Source organism: Equus caballus, chromosome 16, assembly GCF_041296265.1.
Source record: "Equus caballus isolate H_3958 breed thoroughbred chromosome 16, TB-T2T, whole genome shotgun sequence".
In the NCBI taxonomy this organism is placed as follows: domain Eukaryota; kingdom Metazoa; phylum Chordata; class Mammalia; order Perissodactyla; family Equidae; genus Equus; species Equus caballus.
In genome coordinates this window covers 16,508,430-16,530,853 of record NC_091699.1, presented here as the reverse complement: position 1 = coordinate 16,530,853, position 22,424 = coordinate 16,508,430, and the positions used below count along the sequence as shown (strand labels likewise).

Sequence of the window (22,424 nt, the reverse complement as noted above, 5' to 3'; positions counted from 1 at the left end):
TTTCTCCCAGCTTTGCGAAAGGAGGTGGTTCTTCTTTCTCACTAAAGCGTTAGTGTGAGTGTGTGTGTGTGCGTGTGTGCGCGCGCACGCGCGCGACGGGAACGGCTCCTTTCTCACCTCAGGGTAGGGGGGCTGACACCTCTTTTCCCTCCAAAAGGAGTGAGGACGATTTCCTTCGCCTCCTTCTCGGGTGGGACATGGTTCTTTCCTCCCCAACCCAAAAGGTGGTAGGGACTCTGGGCTCGCTTTTTCCTATTCTCGAGGAGCAGCACTAACTCCCACGCCAGCCCCATATAGCCACGCTCAGGCGGCAGGAGGCCTGGCTCTCCTCCGCCCCCAGGTCCCCAGACCCCGGAGGCCCGCCGCTAGGTGCCCCGCGCGCAGGCGGCCAGTCGGGGGCGGCGCCCGCTCTGCGGCTGGGGCGGGACTACCCGTGGCCCCGCCCCGGCCCCGCCCGCTCCCTGGCGCCGAGCCCCGCGCAGCCGGGCCCGCCCGGCCCAGTCCGCCGCGGCTGTCTGCTGGGCTCGCGAGCCGCGGCCGGAGCTTGGTCACCTCAGCCCGCAGCCGCCGCGCCTCAGCCTCTCCCTCCGCGCCCCCGGCCCCGCCGCCTCGCGCGCCCCCAGCCCCTCAAGCCAGATGATGAACTTCCTGCGGCGCCGGCTGTCGGACAGCAGCTTCATCGCCAACCTGCCCAATGGCTACATGACCGACCTGCAGCGGCCCGAGCCCCAGCAGCCGCCGCCGCCCCCCGGCCCGGGCGCGGCCTCGGCCTCGTCGGCGCCCCCAGCCGCCTCGCCCGGCCCCGAGCGGAGGCAGCCGCCGGCCCCGGCGCCCGCGCCGCAGCCCGCGCCGCAGCCGGCCGCGGCGCCGTCGGTGGGCAGCAGCTTCTTCAGCTCGCTGTCCCAAGCCGTGAAGCAGACGGCCGCCTCGGCCGGCCTGGTGGACGCGCCCGCGCCCGCGCCCGCCGCCGCCAGGAAGGCCAAGGTGCTGCTGGTCGTCGACGAGCCGCACACCGACTGGTAGGTGCGCGGCCGCCGCCGCCGCTCGGGCTCCCGGGGCCTGCCGGGCTGCTGGAGGCCGCGCGGACACGCTGCCGGCGACGGAGAGGCGGGTGTGCGCTGTGCCGCAGCCGGCAGCTGGGGACGAGCGTGCGCGCGTGGTGGGGCCGGGGGTGCAAGTGGCCGGCCCGGAGAGGTGACTCCGGAGGTGAAATCTCTCTTCAGTTGTCTCGGATCCCCAAAGACACGTCAGAGAAGAAACTGCTTCATGCCACGGGGCAGAGGCTTAAGAGATCGAGGGCTCTTTTTTTTGAGGGGAGGACGGAGGGGACCGACTTTTCAGTCTAGACACGTCAAAGCTGGGGTGAAAACGGTCCCAGGTCGCCTAAGGGACATTTAAGGCCAATAACAAAGGTTCTCGTTTATGAGGCACGGGTGAATTCGGAATGGAAATGGGTATTTTGGAGGGGAGACGGGGAGCGGGTGTTTTCTCACCTCGCCGGACGAAGGCTGATCTCAGTATTGACATCAAGGTTGGTCGCATCGCAGATGCGGGAGCCCAGGGTACACGGGAGCCCAGGGTACACGGGCTTGTTGCTGTGGAGCGCGGTGAAGTCTGTTTAATAACATTTTTATATTTGTACTTCTAGAGGTGGGGGGGAAAGCATTTGTGGATTTTTTTAATTTGCTTTTTTGGTATGTGGGTTGGGGAGGAAGTGATGGTGGGCTTTTTCAGCTGGAAAGGTGATGACCGAGGTAAAATATTCTGGAACATTAAAGGGACACAAAAAGATATCCACCTTAATGCAGTAGGTGGGGAACTTCAAGAGTTATTATTATTTTTGAAGGATGTTCCAACTTAGAGTGCTGAAGCCTGGGGGAAGATGTTACCTCCAGTTGGTGAAAGCATGCATGAGGTCCGTTTAGACAAATCAGTTTAAAGAGGTTCTGTTTTATGTAGAAGAAAGTTGACCCAGGGGATGGTTGGGGTGGAGTTGACAGGTGAAGGGCTTGAAGAAATGAAGAGGTGAGGAAGCTCGGTTCCTCTTTCTTCTGGAATACAGCAAGGGTTTGTCTGTTTGTTTCCTTCTCACAAGAGTTGAAGTTGAAGACTGGCCCTGAGTGTTTCCTCCCAAGAGGGAGGCACAGAGGGACCGCAGAGCTGTTCATCGCCATTTCCTCTTTTGGCTGCTTCACTGCTTTTCTCTATCATTTTCTCACTGGGAGACCCCGAGGGAGGGAGTGCTGGCGTGCGTGTGATGAAAGTGAGATGCAGATGTGGAGATGCCCTCCTGCTGGCCCCTGATATGACCATTCTGAGTAGTTATTTGGGTGACTTGTGTAGTTAGCTTTTCTCATGACAATGGAGTAGAAAAATCTGCAGGGACTTTTGTTAGGAAATGACAAAAGCACAAGCAAGAGTGTGATGGGATAGGTATGAGTATATGACGGTTCCTTGGCAGCCCCCTAGGACAATAACTCAGTTCAAGTTAACAAGTGGGAAGGTATGAAGTGGGAAGGGAAGGTAACTAAGCTTTATTGAGCATCCATTATATGCCAAACCCTGTACTAGGTGCTCTAATATGTATCTCATTGAATTCTTACCACGAAACTGAGGCTTACAAAAAGTTAGTAATGTGTTTGCAGTCATACAGCCAGCAAATGGTAGGACCGGGATTCGAACTTAGGCCCCTTTAACTCCTCTGTTGCCACCTCACTATGTTATGTTGCCTCACTATTATTATGTTAGTAGTAGCAGTATTAATAATTGGCTCCCTCTAAGGGCTAGGTGGTGTAGGGGCCTTACAGAGAACTCACACTCAAATTTGGGAGATAAAATGGAAACATGAAACACTTAACAAAAAGGAATCTGGAATTGTTAGACGAGACTAGTGTTTCAGGCATTCAGTAAATGGAGTGATCAGTGAGAGCCAGAGTTATTGGAGAAAGCTTCACAAAAGATGAGTCTTGAAGAAAAGCCAGGAAGAAGAGGCGAGAAATGAGAACATTGGTGATTCATTTTTTATGTAAGAATCTGACCCTCTTGCACTTTGTCCTAATCTCCCACCCTGTTGAAGGCATTTATTTTGGTAAAACCTAATTACAAGTTAGGTACTTGCAGGTAGAAAGATACTCATCTGTATGGGTAGGATGAGGCTGCTGTAGATTTGTGTTTAGTGCTAACTGCTTCAGTGGCTTGAGATTTGAAACTCTTCCTGGATAGTACTATTCTCCAGCAAGACTGCCTGCCTGGCATGAACCGGAGAATTTGCCTTGCCCTGGAGACTAGACTTTTGATGGAAGTAATAGAAGCCGCTGTCCTATGGGCTGACTCCCAACTGTTGTCCGATTTTCTCTGAAGTAATAACATTGATTTATTAAAACTCATAAACCCAGTTTGAGTCTAGCGCTTGACAGCAGTTCTGTGCTTCTGTGTTTCTGTGCTTAATAGCAGTTCTCAGAATTCCAGAGTTTGTCTTCTTCTAACGTGTCTAAATTTGTTAAAAGCATCTCAGTTAAATATTGATGAGTGGTTTTATTGAACAGTCTCTGAGTTAAGGAGCAGGTGCCCGCTTGTGACAAGCACAGGGACTTAAAAGGATGCTTTTTGCTCTAAAGGCTGATTTTAGTAAATTTGTCTCACTGTTTAAGCTACCCATAATAGTATTCAGTGAGCAGATGTCATATATGCCCAATATTATTTTCCTGGTCCTTGAATAGGAAATCAGAGTGTAGCCTCCCAGTAGAATTTAAGAATATTGGTCCCATCTGAATTACAGAATGCTTAAAAAAAAGAGAGTTTTGACAAGCATTTAAGTAATTGGAGATTTGAAAGAATGGCTTAAAATAAGCAGCCTCTCAGAGGAGCCTTAATACACAACAGAGTCCTTTGAATTTCTATCAGTGTAATTGTGGGCGATGGAAATTGGGGACCTTACCACTGACCAGGTTGATGGGAAAACTGGAGGGTGTTTCACTCTCTCTTTCTTTTGCTTGAAATGTGTTTTCGTTGGTTGCTTGACCTTTGGATTAATTGCACACTAAAAGATTATTGAAAAACGTATCTGCTTCCCTAAATAAATGAAATCAAGCTCACTATATGCCTTATTAGTAATTATTATTAGTTTTAAAATATATATATATATATATTGCCTGAAATGCATGTCTTCTTTTAAGGTTCGTACCTAAATTTGAAGTGCAGTTAAGACTGCACTTTAATGATCTTTGTGCTTAAACAAGGGACACGCATCCACTTGTATATGTTGTTTTTTTCTGTATTTTACACTCAGATTCTCTCCTGCTTCTGTTCCAGTGATTCCAATTCCAGTGACCAAGTGAGATTTTTCATCCTAGTGTGTCTCAGTGTTTAATTTGAAAATCAGTTTAGCCCAGGTGTTTGAGAGATTATCTAGATTATCTAGAGACTGCAGATATGATAAATCCACAGATGTTTATTGAGCACCTTCTCATATATAGGATATATATGCTAAGAAAAATGAGACATAGTATCTGTCTTCTAAGATCTTTCTAACCAGGTGGATAGATAAGATAAATCACTTTTTTAAAAAGTTGACTAAAAACTACTCCTTGTATTCAAAGTATGGCCCTTGAATCAACAGCACTGGCATAAACCAGGAGCTTTTTGAACTACAGATTATCGGGTCCCACCCCACGCCTGCTGAATCATAATTTGCATTTGAATAAGATATCTGGGTGATTCACATGCACCTTAAATTTAAGATGCACTGAACTAAAGGGTATGTGATTAGTGGTAAAGGTTTGGCAACAACACCCACTGCTCTAATATACTGAGCAACTGCTATATGCCAGATATTGTGCTAAACTCTTTACGAATATCATTTAATCTCTGCCAAAGCAATGTAGAAGTTTACTTCTGTAGAAGTAAACTTACTTCTATGGAAGTTTACTATAGAAGTTTAAAAGAGTGAGAGATGGATGTGGGCTAGAGTGGGAAATGAGTGCTTCATGGAAGTGGTGAGATTTGAACTGAGCCTTGAAGAATTTGAATCAAAAGAGATAGGTTTGGCCAAGTCCAGACAGTGGATAGTATAAGGAAAGTACACTCGTAGAAAAGAGGGAGACAGTGAAGAGATTGGATTGATGTATTATCTAGGCAGCACCTGTTCCCATTGTTTTCTGGTCATCCTTTAGGCATTTCATTAAGAATAGGGGAATTCAAAGTAAGTTGTCTGGTCCAGTGCTTGTGAGCGGCTCTAGAAAAGTTTAATTGAAACTTGGGAGGGGGAAGCTCAAGTGAGGTTTGAGGCTTCTCTCTGCTAAGTATTTTATCTATACGTCCTGTTTCTGACTAACATAAACATACTGATTCCATAGAATTTCATTGTTTATAGCAACAGTAGCCTATAGCTTAGAATTCTGGGTTATTAGGCCCAGAAGATCATCTGAGTTACTTTATATATGGGGAAATCTGATTTAAAGAGGGAAAGTGACAAGTCCAAGGTTATTCAACTAGTTAATGGCAGAATCAGAGCTAGAATGTAAACTTTAGTCTCTCTACCGAGGTTTTTTTCCCCCACTATACCACAGTACCACAGTATCCCTCTATTTTACCATCAATCTTTCTGCCTTTCTACCTTTTGTCTTTCTCCATCCCTGACTCTCTCAAGGATTGATAGGGACTTTCGATTTTATAATTATAGCATTTGAACTTGAAGGAACCTGAATGATCATCTAACCCAGAGAAATGGAATGATTTGCCAAGGTCAAATAAGAAGTTAGAGAATGGAGACCAGAACTCACATCTTCTGACTCCAGCTCAAATTTCTTTCTACTCTTAAGTCACTCTTTGAGTAGATCCCTCAAATTTAATCCTTTTTCTTTTAAAACATAATGTTGTGTGTACTTCTTGTAAAGCTTCATTGTGAAATTGTTAGTAACTGCTTGAAAAAGAACCGTATAAACATATCACATTGTATCCATACCACCAATTTCACTGTCTTATTTGTGTTATTGTTGTTTCAGCTAAAGTCATTGTAAAATGGTTAAAGGAGGCAGAGACTTAGTCATCAAAATCTAACAATATAATAAAGTTAGTAAGACTTTGCTATAATGATGATCTTCCTTTCAGGGACCCATTTTTATCTTACTGTCCTTGTCTACCTAAGATTACTTACTGTCTTTCTGAACCCAAGTTCAGATCTATAGTTAGATTTGCCTTTTCAATATGTTGCTAAGCAAAAAGTAATGGAGGCCTAAATAGCACGTTTTCCAAAATTGGATACCTTTCCCTAAAATATACAAAACAATTTTAATTGGGATATGTTCCATGCAGCTGAACATCTAACACGAGCCAGGTGCTGGGAATATAAGGATAAGTTGCGTATCCTTGTCTGCTGGGATCTTCTAGTCCAATAGGGGAGAGGACAGACATTTAAGCAGGAATTTAGTATAGTACAGTAATTAGTATGTAAAGGGTGCTATGGGAACAGAGGTGGACTGTCTTGAGGAATGAAGACGTTGTGGTTAGAAACGTTTGTACCATAAAAGTGTGCCTCCGTGTATTCTTGGGTAAACCACTTTGCCTCTTTGGATTTTGATTTTCTAAAATCTGTCAAATGAGAGGACTGAAACAGACATTCTCTAAGGTCCTTTACAGCACTGCATTATTCCATGTTACAATTTTTGTGCCATTTTCTTTCAGAAACTTTAGCTCTCTAGTTTATTCTGTGTAGTAATGCTTGTAAATCTTTGGAAGAAGAGGCATAGGTTAATAAATGACTAAACATGACCTTGGATGAAAAGTTCATCATCGAGTACTCTCCATTCAGTCCCTCTTTCTTACCGTATTGCTACCTTGTGGTATCCTGAAAAAGGGAGCTCATCCTGTAATGCCTGCTGTGTGTGTTTCCTTCTCAATGATGGGAACTGGGGACTTGTGGTTGAGTTCCTCTCTCCTTAATAGATCTAAGAACTTTTGTAGACGTATGTTTAAGTGTTGGCTAATAGCATTTATTTCTTGATCCCTGTCATGTGCACTGTGCTGTAGAGTTTACACAACATATTCGTACCCATTATCTCATTTTATCTTCACAGTGATCCTGAGCAGTAAATAGAATATCCATTTCATAGATGAATAAACAGACTTGTAAAAGTAGTCACTTGTCCAGTATTAATAGCTATTAAGTGGAAGTATCAGGATTTGAACGTAGATTGATAGATTGGGTTCTACAAAAAAAAGATAAATTTACCAAGCAGAAAAATTAGGAGATTATTTTTTCTTACAAAAAAGGTTGTTTCTTTTGCAAAAGGATTTACCACATAATTCACTTAAATAGCAAGGGCCCCGCTGCTTCTGAAATTACAAAAATTTACAAACATTTTATATACACACAGCGTTTTCGGGATCAGATTGATTACATAGAGTGAAGGCATGGTTAAATGCCTCAGGATGGAGAGTTGCATCCTGTTTTTTATATGTTTAATGGCACTCACACTATGTGCGCCCCTCTAAATCTTGTGAGTGAGACCTCTGCAGACTCATTGGGTAGCATTGTCATCCTTTGTTTTAGCTTCCCGCATAGATGCGATTGAGTACCAGAAGCCTACACCAAGCCCTTTAGAGAGAGGAGAGGATGATATAGAAGGCTTTTCTACTCTGCAGACCCTGCTTCAGTGCAGCAGGAGAAAGCAGCTTAGAATAGGGCAGGTGACCTGGGGAGAGAATAAAGTGAGCAAATACCACAGATCCCTGAACTCTAAGGATGCTCAAGCAGCATGACTAAGAACAGGAGGAAGTAGACTGGCCTTGGTGTTTGTTGCTTGACAGCAGGCATTTCTGAAATTTTTATCAGTTCATGTAGCATTGTAAAGCAGATTATGATTATATTCAATCATTCCACCCTTTTCTCCTTTTCAGCAGCGTGAAACAATGTGAAGAATATAGGATTAAGGGTCAGAAGACCTAGGGTTGAGATCTGGCTCCACCATTAACTGTATGACCCTACCAGAGTTACATAACTTCTCTGAGCCTCCCACTCCTGCCTTTTGATATGTTTTCATTGGAGACCTACTATATACCAGACACTGTTCTAGGTTCTGGAATAACACAGACAAATATTAGTTTCCTTATCTGTAAAATGGAGATAACAATATGTATATCTCATAGCATTGTTGTGAGAATTGAATAAAATAAGGTGCTGCAAAAGCACTTTGTAAAGGGTAAAGAGCCATACTAGTGATTATTGCATCCTTCCCTGTTTCCAACTACAGGTACCCCACCTATCTTGGTCCCTTTTTTGAGTTATCCAAATTTTTTTGTGCAGGTCATTGTCTATTTTTCAGACTTCAGGGATGGGGATTATTATTATTATTATTATTTTTTTAAAGATTGGCACCTGAGCTAACATCTATTGCCAGTCTTTTTTTTTCTTCTTCTCCCCAAAGTCCCCCCGGTACATAGTTGTATATTCTAGGTCCTTCTGGTTGTGCTGTGTGGGACACTGTCTCAGCATGGCTCGATGAGTGGTACTAGGTCCGTGCCCAGGATCCAAACTGGCAAAACTTTGGACCACTGAAGTGGAGTGTGCGAACTTAACCACTTGGCCATGGGGCCAGCCCCTATGATTATTTTTTTTTAATTGAGGGCTACTGGCTCAAAGACAAAATTATTGAAGGCTTTCTTTGATAGTTTTGAAAAGGCAATATAATTTAGAGGGTTTTTTGTTCTTTTTAATAAGAGAGAAACATTACCCATTTGACTCAGCTATGTTTAACAATTAGGGACAGGACCACATAAATCTTTATTTAAGAAGTGAAGTGAATTCTGCAAAAGCTCTACTTCAGCTTCACTTGTGACTAATTAAGAAAGGGTGGTTGCAGAGGGAAGTGAAGGAAGTGAGAAATATATACAGACTGGCTTTAAAAAGTGGTGCCTTTTAACGTGGTGTTCTTTGCCCCTATCCTATCCAATCCATCTTTCACGTTGCTTTCAGAGTATTCTTTTTTTTTTTTTTTTTTTTTAAAGATTGGCCCTGAGCTACAACTGTTGGCAATCTTTTTTTTTCTTTCTTTCTTATTCTCCCCAAAGTCCCCCAGTCCATAGCTATATATTCTGGTTGTAGGCCCTTCTAGTTCTACTATATGGGACACTGCCTCAGCATGGCTTGATGAGCTGTGCTCAGTCCACACCCAGGATCTGAACCTGGGAAACCCTGGGCCACAGAAGCGGCGCATGCAAACTTAACCACTTGGCCATGGGGCTGGCCTCCAGAGTATTCTTAAACAAAACAAAAGCATTCGCAGATCTTATTGAGTTAATTTCCTTCTTAACATTCTTCTCTAAGACACTGTTGCTCATTAGGCTTATTCACAACCTGCTCCAGCTTATCTTTTTAGACTCATTTCTCACTGCTCTCTCAATCCTAAACTTTTTTGCACTCTGGATTACCCTCTCCCTGAACACATACTTGACTTTCAGGATTCTGTGCTATTATTACACAGTTGCCTTTGGAATGCTCTTGTTCTGCTTCTCTCTCTTACCTCAATACTCATTTTCTTTATTCTGTTCTCAGAGGATGAGGGTACTGTTGTTTAAAAAAGACCCCTCCCCTCCTGCCTTCTCCATAACCTTGCTCTAAATTTCATCCCTTCTTTTTCCTTCTGTTCAATACTCTTATTTTCTACTGATTGCTTCTTCTAACGGTTGCTTCATCCTTGTAAATAAAGAAGCAAAACTACTCCTTACCTTCTTAATCACCCTTCCAGACATGATGGAGAAATCTCACTCTTGTTTCCACTTCCTTATCCCATATTTGCCCTCCTGCATGACATTGGGCTTCCACCTTCTCCGTAACACTGAAATTGTTCTTGCTAGGTTACCTCATTGCTAAATCCAAAGGAAGGTGGTGGTATACACCTGCAGTGATTGGTTGACATGTTTAGCTTCCATTTGGAGGTCCCTTGGCTTCTGAACACTGCATTCTTTGTTTTCTTCTTACCTGCCTTTTTAAAGTTCCTTCTCACTCTTCTTGTTCTTTTCCTTTGCTTACCTCATTAAATGTAAGTGTTCCTCAGGGCTCCATTTTCTTCCCACTTCTTTTTTCCCTCTACACATTCTCCCTGGTCCATCCATTCTCAAGATGTCAGTTACCTCCTGAATGCAATCAGTTCCCAAATCTTTACCTTTAGCCCAAAATTTTGTCCTGATCTTCAGACATATGTTCAGTTGCCTGCTGGATATCTCCATCTGGGTGGTTAAAGGTAACTTAAGGTCATTTGTTCCAGTATTGAATTCTTTATCTTTCCTTCCTATTCCAGCTCTTCTCATATTCTCTGTCTCAACAGAGGACACTAAATGGTTGCCTATTTCAAATTCTCATTAGCTTTCACCTAGAACATCTGCAAGTCTCATTATGCTTTCCACTTAATAGCTTGAATGAACTATTTAAAATGCAAATTTGACCTTTTCACTCTTTTGCTTAAAGCCTTTCAGTGTCTTGTAAATAAAGTTCATGGCCCTCCTGTGATTTGACCCCTGTTTACTTCTCCAGCCTCCTAACCATTTCCATCCCTAAACTTCAGTTTCCAGCAGTACTGAACTGTTTGCGGTTCCATTCACACATTGTGGCATTCTTCCTTCTAGTCTTCGTTTATGCTGTCTACTTCTACTGTAGTTGCCTCTCCTCCTCTTTTCTTCCTTTTCTTGACTAAACTCATATTTATCTTTTGAGACTGAAATGAATATTTCCTTTTCCAGAAATCCTTCTCTTACCCTCTAGATTATATTAGGCGTCTATGTCGCCTCCATGCCCTCTTTCAGTCCTGTGGATATCTTTATCACTGGACTCAACAAAATGATCCGTTATGTGATAGTGAGTTCTTTGTGGACAGGCTTAGTGTTTTTTTCGTTTTTGTATCTGTATCATTCAGCAGAGTATCTGAAACATAGTTTGAGTTCAGTAAATCTTTGCCAAATTGAGTTGAGGAGAGAGAGATCCACAGAATGAGGAAAGGGATAGAAGGGAACAGTGGAGAGAGAGAAGTATTCTAGGATTAGAGGTATTTGTTGTTGTGTTGAAAATCATCCTTATTCATTGCAAATATAGCTTCAGAACAGTTTTGCTCTCACTTGTGCTCTGTGAAATACAAAGTAACTTAATTGCTAATTTTCAACCAGTCCAAATCATAATCGTTAGAGATTAGTGTTGAATGAGAGCCATAGCAGCCCACAATACTGAAAAGTATTGCCTGGTCCATGGCAGCTCTGAACAGAGCAGGGGCAAATGGAATAAAATTGAGGACTGAGTTTCTCTTCCCTAGCCTATCTTGACTCTTGGCTCTCAAGGAGCCCATTTTTCTAAACTTAATCCTGCTTTCTTGCCGTATCCAGAGAACTTTTCGCTCAGTGTGAAACTCCAGTCTTGGGCCATGCAAGCTGCTTGTTTCTTTCTCTTTAGTGAAAAAATTCCTTTGGGTTATCCAAAGGATGGTTTAGGAGAACTAAACTGCACTGTGACTGAAAGGTGTCGAAAGAAAGTACACAGTAAGCTCTTCACGATCTGACTCTGCCTACCTCTTCAGTCCTACCTTTCCTTGATTCCTCACCCACTTTGATATCGCCATGACAGACTACTTAAGTTTAACTGAATGTGCCATGCCCCTATGTCTATCTACTACTACCTGAAAGATTTCTCTTCTCCTGTATGTTTGCCTGGACAGTTCTGGATATCTTCAAGACTCAGTTCAGTTGTTGAGTCTTCTAGAGTTAGGATGAGACTTACTCCCTTCTTAAATTCTTTCAATTTGTGTTAGAAACCATATTACACTTGCTTACCTCTCATTGCAATTAGCTTGTTGTATTATAATCAGGTTTTATTTGTCTTTCCATCTCCACACCTTCAATGATGAGATCCCCTTGAGGACAATGACTATAACTAATTTCCGTATCCCTAGCATTTGGTATGACAAAGAAGGTTTTCAGTAATTATTTTTGGGGCCAATCAATGACTTTTGAAAAAAATGATGAAAATACAAATGACGAGCAAAGGCAACTCTTCAGCTCCCTGTAAATATGAACAAACAGCAGCTACATTAACCAAAGTGACTATTCAAGAAGAAGTGGTGTATGTAATAATCTTTTTATAAACTGTAAAGTGCTGTAAAAGCATTAATTATTCTTACTAGGTTAGACTGTCCTACGCCCTCCTTACATGAGACTGATGACGTACCTACTCTTCTTCTCTCTCACTCTTTTCTGATGTGCATGAACACTCCCTGCTTGCTCTTTCTTTGTGGGGAACATCTCTTGTGCTCTCTACTTCTTCCCTTTTCTCAGCCTAGGCACTAAGATGTCTTTGTTTACTTGAGCCTTTCTCAAATTTTAGAGTCTGTTCTTTCTTTTCTTCCTTCTGTCTAGGACCATTCTTCCATTCCAATCCTCCCAAGCACAGCTTATAATCCCTTTCCAGGATATCTACCTCTTATCCATTTCTCCATTCAAGGGACCTAACAAATTTATGCAATAACTTCAGCCTGATTTAATCGTGCAAAAAAAGAGGCTTGGCCTTTGTAGGAGGAAATTGAGGTCCTCTTTATGTATCGTGGACTTGAATCTTTGGAGGGCCCTAATATTAATCATAGTAACCCAGCTGGAGACTGTGTTTCTCTTATACTTCCAGGTTCCAGTGATAGAGAGTGAGTCTTTTCTTTTTTGGACCCTGTGATTCGACTCTAGGGATACATATGGATATAGTTCCCTCTTCAGTCCCTATCACCCACTGGTGAATAGCTCATAGTGAGAACTTAAGTTCTGTAGAGTCCTGTGTTTACTGACATCACCAATGAAAGATTGATATGCTAATCAATCAGCAAACATCTGCTAACTCCAGTGTGTTTGTTCCCATGAAGGCTACAAAACCAGTGAAATACTTGGAATCAGATAATTATAGAATATATGCTTTCAGTTTTGAGAACTTATACAGAGTCTCAAGCAAGACAAAATTAGGATAGTATATTAGAAAGAGAATTGCAAACATTTAAAATATCTGGATTCAAGTCTCTACTTTGCCAACTAACTTTTTGTGTCACCATAGGCAGTTTAACTCTTTAAGCCTCAATTTCTATTTAAAAAATTAAGAATTTGGACTAAATCATCTATCTTCAGAGGCCCTTAGAAATCATGTGATTTCTAAAAGTTAGATTGTTTGACAGTATGAAGAGTTGTTCAGAGAAAGAAGAACTCGCTATGGGCCGGGAAAGAAAATGTTTCACAGAGAGTTAGATCTGAGCTAGACTTTGAAGGCTGAGTGGGATTTAGATTAGTGGGGAAGGAGAGAGACATTTCCATTAAAAGGAAGAGAAAGAGCAACAGCATAACAACAGTAATGAGTAAGGTGTGTAGGAGAGATTTAGGCTAGTTAGCATACAAGTTTCAGGGGAGGGAAGAAGGAGAGAAGTTTGGATTAGCAGGATGGCGGAAATGATGATAATAATTCCTAATGTATTGGGTATACCACATGATAGGCAGGGGACTATTCTAAGTAGATATATTGACTCATTTACTAGGTTATGAAATAAATTACTATCATTAACTTAATTTTACAAAGGAGGAAATTAAAGCTCATAGTGAACCCGGGATTTGAACCCAGGTGGTCCAACTCCAAGTCTGTGGTCTTCACCACCATGTTCTGTAACTACTAGACAACAATGTTCCAAATTTCCCCTTGCCACTCCTTGGTGTTCCTTCTCCTCAGTGACGCAGGCACATATTTGACCTTTGGCAATTTCTTGTTCTCTCTGAACTTCAGTTTCTTCATCTATAAGGAGGAGATAAAATATATCACAAAGAATTCTTATGAGAACCAATTGAAATAAACTCTGAAAATGTCTAACACAGTGACTGGGGCATGCGAGATGTTCAATAAATGTTCCACTATGACAAGCAGATTTTCATAGCAGCTTTAAGACAACAGCTTACCATATGAATATTTATAAGAATCTTCAAGTCAAGTAAAATCATTTGTAGACAGGTTTCCACGACACTAAAAATAATTTGGAAAAATAGGACAAACCTAGATGAATATTCCTTCACTTTGGTTGGAGTAGTTTTTTGCGCATAGTTGAGAAAACACTGATTACTAGTGTTTTGAAACAGTCTCCGGGAAAGATATTTTTCAGTTGGCTTATTTGTAGAAACTTTATACTTTGAGCACTGTCACATCCACTGTCTCATTTAATCCTCCACTCAGTAGTATTTGTGAGGCAGTAATTAGTGTTATTCTCATTTTACATATGAAGGAATTAAGATAAGGAGGTTACCCAACGTCACATAGCCAAGAAGTAAGAGTCAGGACTAGAACCTAGGTCTTTGGCTTTGGGTCTTGTCTATTTTTCAACAGTCTTCCTAGACTGTGTTTGCACGTGCTATAGAGCTGGGTGGTTAGCTAATCTAGTTGGAAACTTGTATTAAGTGGGCAGGAATATCAGTTCTTCCAGCCGTTTAACAAACTTCTTTGTTTTCCAACGATATTTAGCTTAATGATTTCCCTTTAGTGCTACCTTGGGATTCTCTTGCAGAAACTGCTAGATTCTGACACAAAGAGCCAGTGAATAGTGCCATGGAAGGTGGTGACAGGAAGATTGGGACTGGGATTTATCTTCTCTGGAGAGAATGGGGCCAAAAGATCTCAAGAATCATCATGGTGTTCTGAAAAGCATAAGGGATTTAGAGTCAGAGGTCTTGGTTTAATTTAGGCCAGAAAGTTGCTATTCTTCTCTGAATCTCAGTTTCTTCATCCTTGAAATTAGAGTAATAATATCTGCCCTACTTTCTTTATAGGATTCTTGTGAGGTCAGATTGCAAACTGTAACACACACAACAAATTTAAATATATATGGACTGAAACTGTAGTAGCAGGTGGGACTGAATGTAGATATGAGGCAGAATTCCCCACTTAATTTCCTCTTAAGTATCGTCATTGGTAGTTTTTCTAATTATCAGGAGTAAGAATTTAGGGGAGAAAGTAAGTTTGCGCTAGTCTCAGGGCTACTGATTATAGTCAGAACTGTGGAGGTGGTGAATTTTGTTTTTTTTACTTTCCTGTGCCTTCTCTTCCCACTGATGCTTTTCACACTGTGTCTGTGGACATAAGTCCTATGACCTGGGACGCATTCCAGAGGTGAACATATTTTATGAAACAAAATTAGACATGAGTCCTTATTTTTCAGTGCAAAATTAGTCTGGGAAATTTTTAGATGCTGAAGTGTTGGTTTTTGGGGGAAATTGTGGTGGTTAGAGACAATAGTGGTGGATACCTCCTTGAAAAGAGGAGATTCTTGGGAATCGTAGGTCAAATTGTTGTTGACATCCCAATTTCCTAGCCTTTAATTTTCATCAGGCTAAATCAGTCTTTGCTCAACTATGAGTTGGTAATGGTTATTGGCAATCTCTTTTCATAGGTTTTTCTGTTTTCATGGAAGGAGCTGGAAAATAGAAAAACTTCTCTAGCCCTAAGTAATGAATAGTGAAATTTCAGAACTAAGATTGGGGGAAAGGAAAATCATTCTTTATTGCCAGTTGCCCGCATGAGAAGTCTACTCTTTGAAAGAGTAAACTATCAGTTGACTCGGCAAAGTGGGATGAGAATGATTTTCCTGTAGCCTCCAGATGACTTATGCAGTCAGCTTTAGTTGAAAAATGCACTCAACTTAACTTGATCCAGGAAGGAAATTGAAGCATTTGTGCCTCTGTAATAAGGTCATATATTTAAATAAAACTTTATAATTTATTATATATTTTGATGTGCATGTATCATCTCATTTAATTGTTACCTTAACCTTGTGAGGTAAGTTCATATAATTTCCTGTTTTGATTAGGAAACCAAGGCTCAGAGAGATTGTGATTTACTTAAAGTTACAGCATGAGATAGGTAGAGCTGCATCTCGAATCTAGATTCTTCTTTCTCTGTACCCTTTTCTTCTTACTCATTGTGCCTTTTCTCTGTGCAGCTAAACTCCTTTCTGAGCCCTGCATTAGTCAATTATGATGTTTTCGTCTAAAAGCACCAAGGATGGATGAAAAATTGTTTAAGCTGGAAAGAGCCTGTATGGTCTGTGACAGGTGCTGCGTAGGTTGGTTGAAAAATAACTTAAAGATTGTCTCCTTTCCCTGTGTGTTTTTGTTAATGCTTATAATACTTCTATGACTTAGAGTCCTTCTGGTGCCTCTGGTGTATTTCAGACTGATTTTAAGTTGTCAGGAAAGGGGATTTTCACTCCAGAGCTCAATTATTTTTATAGCTCCTTATTTTCCTTTGTATCTGGAAATTTATTTCTTAGCTGGAGCTTAGGATGGCATCAGACTTAAGTTCCTACTAAAGAGACTGTTCCCTGCTGATATATTTTTTTCTGCCTTTTTTTTTTCACATAGTCAGTCTCTCTCGCCACACCTGCCCTCCATCCGCAGTGCCCTTAATTCCATCTGTTGTTCTGGGCGAGGTTCTTGGAGTCAAAGGGCAGTGAGTTTTGGGGTTGGTGAAAGATATGAAGCTCTTGTCCCTTCTGACTCCACATGTTCCCTGAAAACCCTGGGAGTACTCTGCTGCTGTGCCTACCTCCTGGAACCTTTTGCTTTTTTCCAGACCCTTTAGCAGCAAAGATCTGGGCAGTGGCGTTGAGGGAAGAAAGACTTCCTAGAGATTCTTCAGTGGGTTGATTTGTTTTTTCTCATAGTTAGAGCTTAAAAATAGGCATATAGAGATCAGTATTTTGATTGTCCGTAATGATCCACCTCCACTCCCCTTCTGGAAATCTTTATTTTGAGGTTTCTCAAGTATTTCATTCTTTCATGAATTATTCCATGAATGCAGAGCACAAGAGACATTGTCCTGTCTTCACAAAGCTTATAGTTTATTTGGGAAGATAGTCAGTTAGACAAGCAATGTAATTAAGTATGATTTATTGTTATATCAACATGAGTAAAGGAAGTTCTAAATAGAACATATTTCTCTCGTTTCACCATAGCAATAGAGTAGTTGCTTTTACATTTTCCATATTCTCTTCTAGTATTTGTCCATATGTGAACATATTTTTACATAATTGTGATTGTCGTCTAGCTGTAATTTCATGTTTTGTTTTTTCTACTTATAAATAATTTTTACATGTTGTTCTGTAGTCTTAATAATTATATATTTTTCATAGCTGTTGTATCATGATTTGTTCAGTTATGTTTCTATTCGAGAACTGTGTTGACTTCCAGTTTTTCACCATTGTTACATAGAAAGGCCATAAGCATTCTCAATTTTCGGAAGTAACTACTTGATCAAAGATTATGATGATGTGTGTAGCTTTTGATAGATGTTGCTGTATTACTTCTTATAAAAGATTTCCAGTTTGCAGTCTATCAACCATTTTCACCTCACTTTCCAGCACACAGTATTATCTTTTTTAGTGTTAACAGGTGTAAAATCAGTATTTGACTACTTTAACATGTATTTCTATGAGTACGGGTAAGCTTGAATGTTTTCCCTAATGTTTGTTGATAAATGCGTTATGTGAAATGATTGCTCTGGTTTTGTGACAGTTTACTTGTTGATTTGCTTACTTGGTGGTTTGATTTTGAGTGGCACATTCATTGTCAATGAAGAGGAATGGATGGCAGTGGCTAGAATGTCTTCTTGGGGATTTGCTTTAATTTGGCAAGAAACTCCTATGATTGTGGAGTCAAAAATCAGATTCTTTGAGCTAGAGTCTGTACTATGTGTAGGACTGACACCTGTGGGGTCTACACTAGGCTGAGTTCCTCTGGGCAAGGCCCATGTTTTATTCTTTGCTTTAGCATTTAGCAGCCTGACGTATAGTAGGCCTCAAAAAATTTTTTTGAAGAAATATGAATTTCTTGGAGGCACTGGATAGTCTCCTTCTCTAAATATCATTCTCACATCTTCTTATGTTGCCTAAATTTTCACCATTTAAGATCCATTCTTTGTATCTTAAAGACTTTCTAACCTTGGAGGCCCCTAGGAATTTATGAGTACCTATAGGAGGATGAGTATGGTGGTCTCAGGCAACATACTGGAGATTACAACCACAGTATGAGAGCAACACTCTGTAAGGATGGGATATAGAGTAGATACCTGGTGGTGAAGGAGTGGAGATGGGCTGAGAGAGATGGTCAGAAGAGTAGTAGGAAGTTGTCAGAAATAAACCTCATCTGTTGCAGAGAATCACAGGAATATGAGAACTGTAAAGTAATCTTAGTGATCACCTGAGCCTTGATGTCCTTATATGTAAACGTGGATGAGAATGCCTACTTTCCAGGGTTATTGTGAGACTTTATTGAAATAAAATAGTTTATGCAAGTGCTTTGTCAACTCTACACTGCTATGCAAGTAAAAGGTAATCACCATAACCATCATGTAGGAAACGAAGAAATAGAGGGATAAGATTGCTTTTATTTTTTGCCGGGAGCTAGATTTATTCTTTATATTTTTCAGCCAATCTTTTATCATTTGAAGGTGAAATTGAAGTTTCTAAAGTATTATTTTCCCCTTAAGGAAATAGTGAGGAAGGATGGAGGAGTAGCTTTGGGGAGTGAATAGACTTTGTTAAGCTTTTCATCGTTTTACCAAATGATTAGTTTCTTTCTGCCCAAGTCCTTTTCCTAGAGGAGAATCAAGCACTGCAAAAAGAGGAAGACAAAACAATAGAGGGACCAGCCTGGTGGCACAGCTGTTAAGTTTGCACGTTCTGCTTTGGTGGCCTGGGGTTCACTGGTTCGGATCCCAGGTGTGGTCCTGTGCACCGCTTGTCAAGCCATGCTGTGATACGCGTCCCACCTATAAAGTAGAGGAAGATGGGCACCGATGTTAGCTCAGGGCTAATCTTCCTCAAAAAACCCAAAACAAAACAATAGAACGTGGCAAACTTTGGGCCATGTGCAGAGGCAGTAAGTGGTTTGATGGAAGCAGTGAATTAAGATAAGGAGGAATCATGAGCTGATCCTGGAGTAGTAGATTGGGATTCTATAAGGAGAACCTTGAAGGCAAAGCTCAGAGATTTTTACTTTATCTTGTAGTCAGTGGGGAATAGTGAAGGTTCTGGAGCAGGGGAGTGACTCAATCAGTGCCATGCTTAGGAAGGTTTATCTGGAGACTGTAGAAGATGAGGTGGAGGAGGAACTTGTGCAGGCCTGAAGACCAATTTAGGAGCACGTTTTGGTTGTCCATCTATGAGATTCTGGAGGCTTGTAATAGGACCATGGCAGTGGAGCAGAAAGAGAGAGGATACAAAGGTGTCAGAGGGTGTAGTCCTAGGCTACAGGAGTACTGAGACCTTGTGACTTCAATTTGTTATCTTCCCAGGGGTTTGTTTTCCCTGTAAACTTTAAAAAATTGAAGTATAAAAGTGCACAAATAATGTATATATAGTTCAATGAGTTTTTACAAAGTATGAAGTATGACAGAAGATATACAACATAACTGCTAAGCTTCTGTAATACCCCTTTCAGTCTTTACTTATTCTCCCCCAACATGTAACCACTATTTTGACTTCCTTCACCGTATTCATTTTGTCTGGTTTTGAGCTTTATATAAATAGAATCATGCATACAACTCTTTTATATTTGGTTTCTTTTGTTTGGCGTTTTGTTCCTGAGATTCATCTGTTTTCTTGTATGAAGCATTAGTTCATTCTTTTTCATGGCTCATTTGTATTCCATTGTATGAATATATCACAATTTATTTACCCATTCTACTGTTGATGGATACTTAAGCTGTTCTCAGTTTGGGGCTGTTATGAATAATGCTGATATGAACAATTCTTGTACATGTCTTTTGTTGAATATAAGCTCGTGTTTCCTACTCAAGAGTGCAGTTTTCTGGGTTATAGGGCATATGTATGTTCAGCTTTAGTAGACACTACCAAACAGTTTTATAGAGTTTTACCGTGTTTACTAGTTTATACTCCTACTAGCAGTGTATATAAAAATTCCTTACCAACACTTGTGTCTTAGTCAGCTCAGGCTGCTGTAACAAATACCATAGGCTGGGTGACTTAAACAACAGATATTTATTTCACACAAATCTGGAGGCTGGAACTCCAAGATCAGGGTTCCAGCATGGTCAAATACTAGTGAAAGTCCTCTTCCTGGCTTGTAGATGCTGCCTTCCTGCTGTATCCTCACATGGCAAGAAAGAGAGCTCTGGTCTCTTCAGCCTCTTATGAGGGTACCATTCCCATCATAGGGGCTTCATCCTTATGACCTCTTCTAAACCTAATTACCTGTCAAAGGACCCACCCCCAAAGACCATCACATTGGAAATGTGATGAAGGGCTTCAACATATGGATTTGGCAGGGGGGGGGGGGTTGGGGGGCGCACAAACATTCAGTCTGTAATAACTCAGTATTGCAGTATTTTAAATATCAAAGGCTTTTATATTGTAAGAAAATCAGAGAGGGCTATATCTAACATAAAGGAAGAAAGAGACATCTGGTTATTGAATGCCTGCTATATACCGGATATTGCTTAAGCGCTTTTACTTACATTGTCTTGTTTAATCAAGATAATGCTCATGTAAACTGTAAGATCAGTGTCATTGCATTGATTTTATAGGCCAGAAAGCTGAGACAGGTTAGTCAGGCAGCTATTATTTGCTAGTCAGAATCCAACCTAGATCTGCTTGAATCCAAACCAATTGCATCACATAGAAACTGCAGTTTGTCTGTGAGGTGTTTTTGTTTTTTGGGTTTTTTTGGTGGATAGAGGGGCTCTTGATGACCCTGAAAGCCTATTATATAGGTGGCCCCCTTCTGAGACTTAGTACTAAACTGGCACTGCAAACAGCAGCCTCCCAACCATGCACCTCCCCCTACTTTGTGCCCTCTTTGCCTCCCCATAGAAGCTCTTAGCAGCCGGTCATTAAGACTGCCTCAAGGTAGATATTATACTGGCACATCCTCTGCTCTGGCTGGCAGGCTGACGGAAGAAGCTCCCGTAGAATCTTTAAGGCCAGCTAAGCCTCTTGTTTCCTTCCCTCACCAGTTTTCTTCATGTAACTTCCCCCCCCCCAAGATTAGGAAGGCAGGAATGCCATGTAATAATAGAAAGAGCTAGAAGTCAGGAGACCTAGATCCTGGCCCTGCTACTAAATTGTATACTCTTGAATATCACATTGCCCTTCTTTTGACCCAGGTTTTCTAATTTATAAAAAGAAGGGGTTAGTGGTTCCATGGGCCATCCTCAGGGCCTACTGTGGAAAGACCCAAGTAGGAGATACTTTGGATTTTCTGTATATTATTACAGCCAGAGAAGCTCTGGGTTTGTTATATATGTATTGAGCTTCTTCCTGAGATTTTAGTTAAAGCAAAGGATTATATGACATATACTTGAAATCCACTAGACTAGATGATCTCTACTGAGTGAAAGTATCACTTTGTGAAAACTTTATGAGGATTATTAGTGGCAAAAAGTGAAATGAGCAAAATTTTCACCCTTAACATTTCCTTTATATAAACAAAGCCTTCATGCTATCCTCTGACCACTATGAGGGAATGGAGGGGATATAATTAATTTTGTCTAAGGTAGGAGGTTGGGGAAGGACTAACCAAAGAGGAGGCATCTGAGCTGGACTTAAAGGAAGGGTAGAAGTTCACTAGGTGGCTTAAGAGATTGAGGGGAATAGGCATTTCAGGTAGAGGAATGAGGCAAGAAAGTGTGAAAAGACATTGCTATTTTGGAAATATTGTGTTCTTGATGTAGGTATTGTGTCTGTTGGAAAGGGGAAGAATGAGAAATGCTAGGAGATGAGGTTGGGCGGGTCAGCGGGCCCCTTTGTAAAGGGACTTGGACATTTGAGGACTAGTGAAGAATTGTAAATATCATTTGAATTAGCACTGCTTAATAAATTTTGGGCTCCTCTAGACTCAGGACCCCTGATCTACAAAGCAGTGTTTGGATGGTAGCTATGGCAATGGTGATGCTCACACACTCAGAAGTGATTTTGATTAAAGAGAGCCTTGGTGACCTGGGGTCTACACTAATTTCTTCTTAATTGGCTCAGAGTATTGGATATATGTGTAGTGCTTGTGTAAAACAGAAGGATAGGGGAGTTGGGGAGGCTCTGCTGATGGACAGCAAGTCTCCACACTGTGATAAACTCAGTGGTGTTCTTACCATTTAAACTCATCATCAGAGGTGGAAGCGGCAAGATAGTAATTTTACCTTCTCTCTGAAAAATTAGAGTCAGCTTTGTGGCTCAGGCTTCCCAGCTCTTCTCCATAACGGATCTCCTCATTCTCTCCCCAGAAACATATGTTTATTTGTAATGCCATCCCATCTGTGGTAATTGGAGCAGTGTCCCTTTTCATTCTCCTGTCAAACACCTGTCTTCCTGCCTAGAGAGCCTCAGAGCCTGATATAATGAGCATGTGAATTGTATTAGGTTGGGAAT

General features: G+C 41.2%; 1 protein-coding gene across 1 annotated transcript in view; it reads left to right on the top strand.

The window, feature by feature from the left end:
• The first annotated feature begins 504 nt into the window (after window positions 1–504).
• Window positions 505–22,424, top strand: part of SYN2 (synapsin II) — a 174,966-nt gene continuing 153,046 nt past the window's right edge. The window contains exon 1 of the mRNA XM_023619950.2: window positions 505–1,019. Within this exon, the coding sequence (XP_023475718.1) occupies window positions 637–1,019 (383 nt within the window). The 5' untranslated portion in view covers window positions 505–636. The remainder of the gene's footprint in view (window positions 1,020–22,424) is intronic.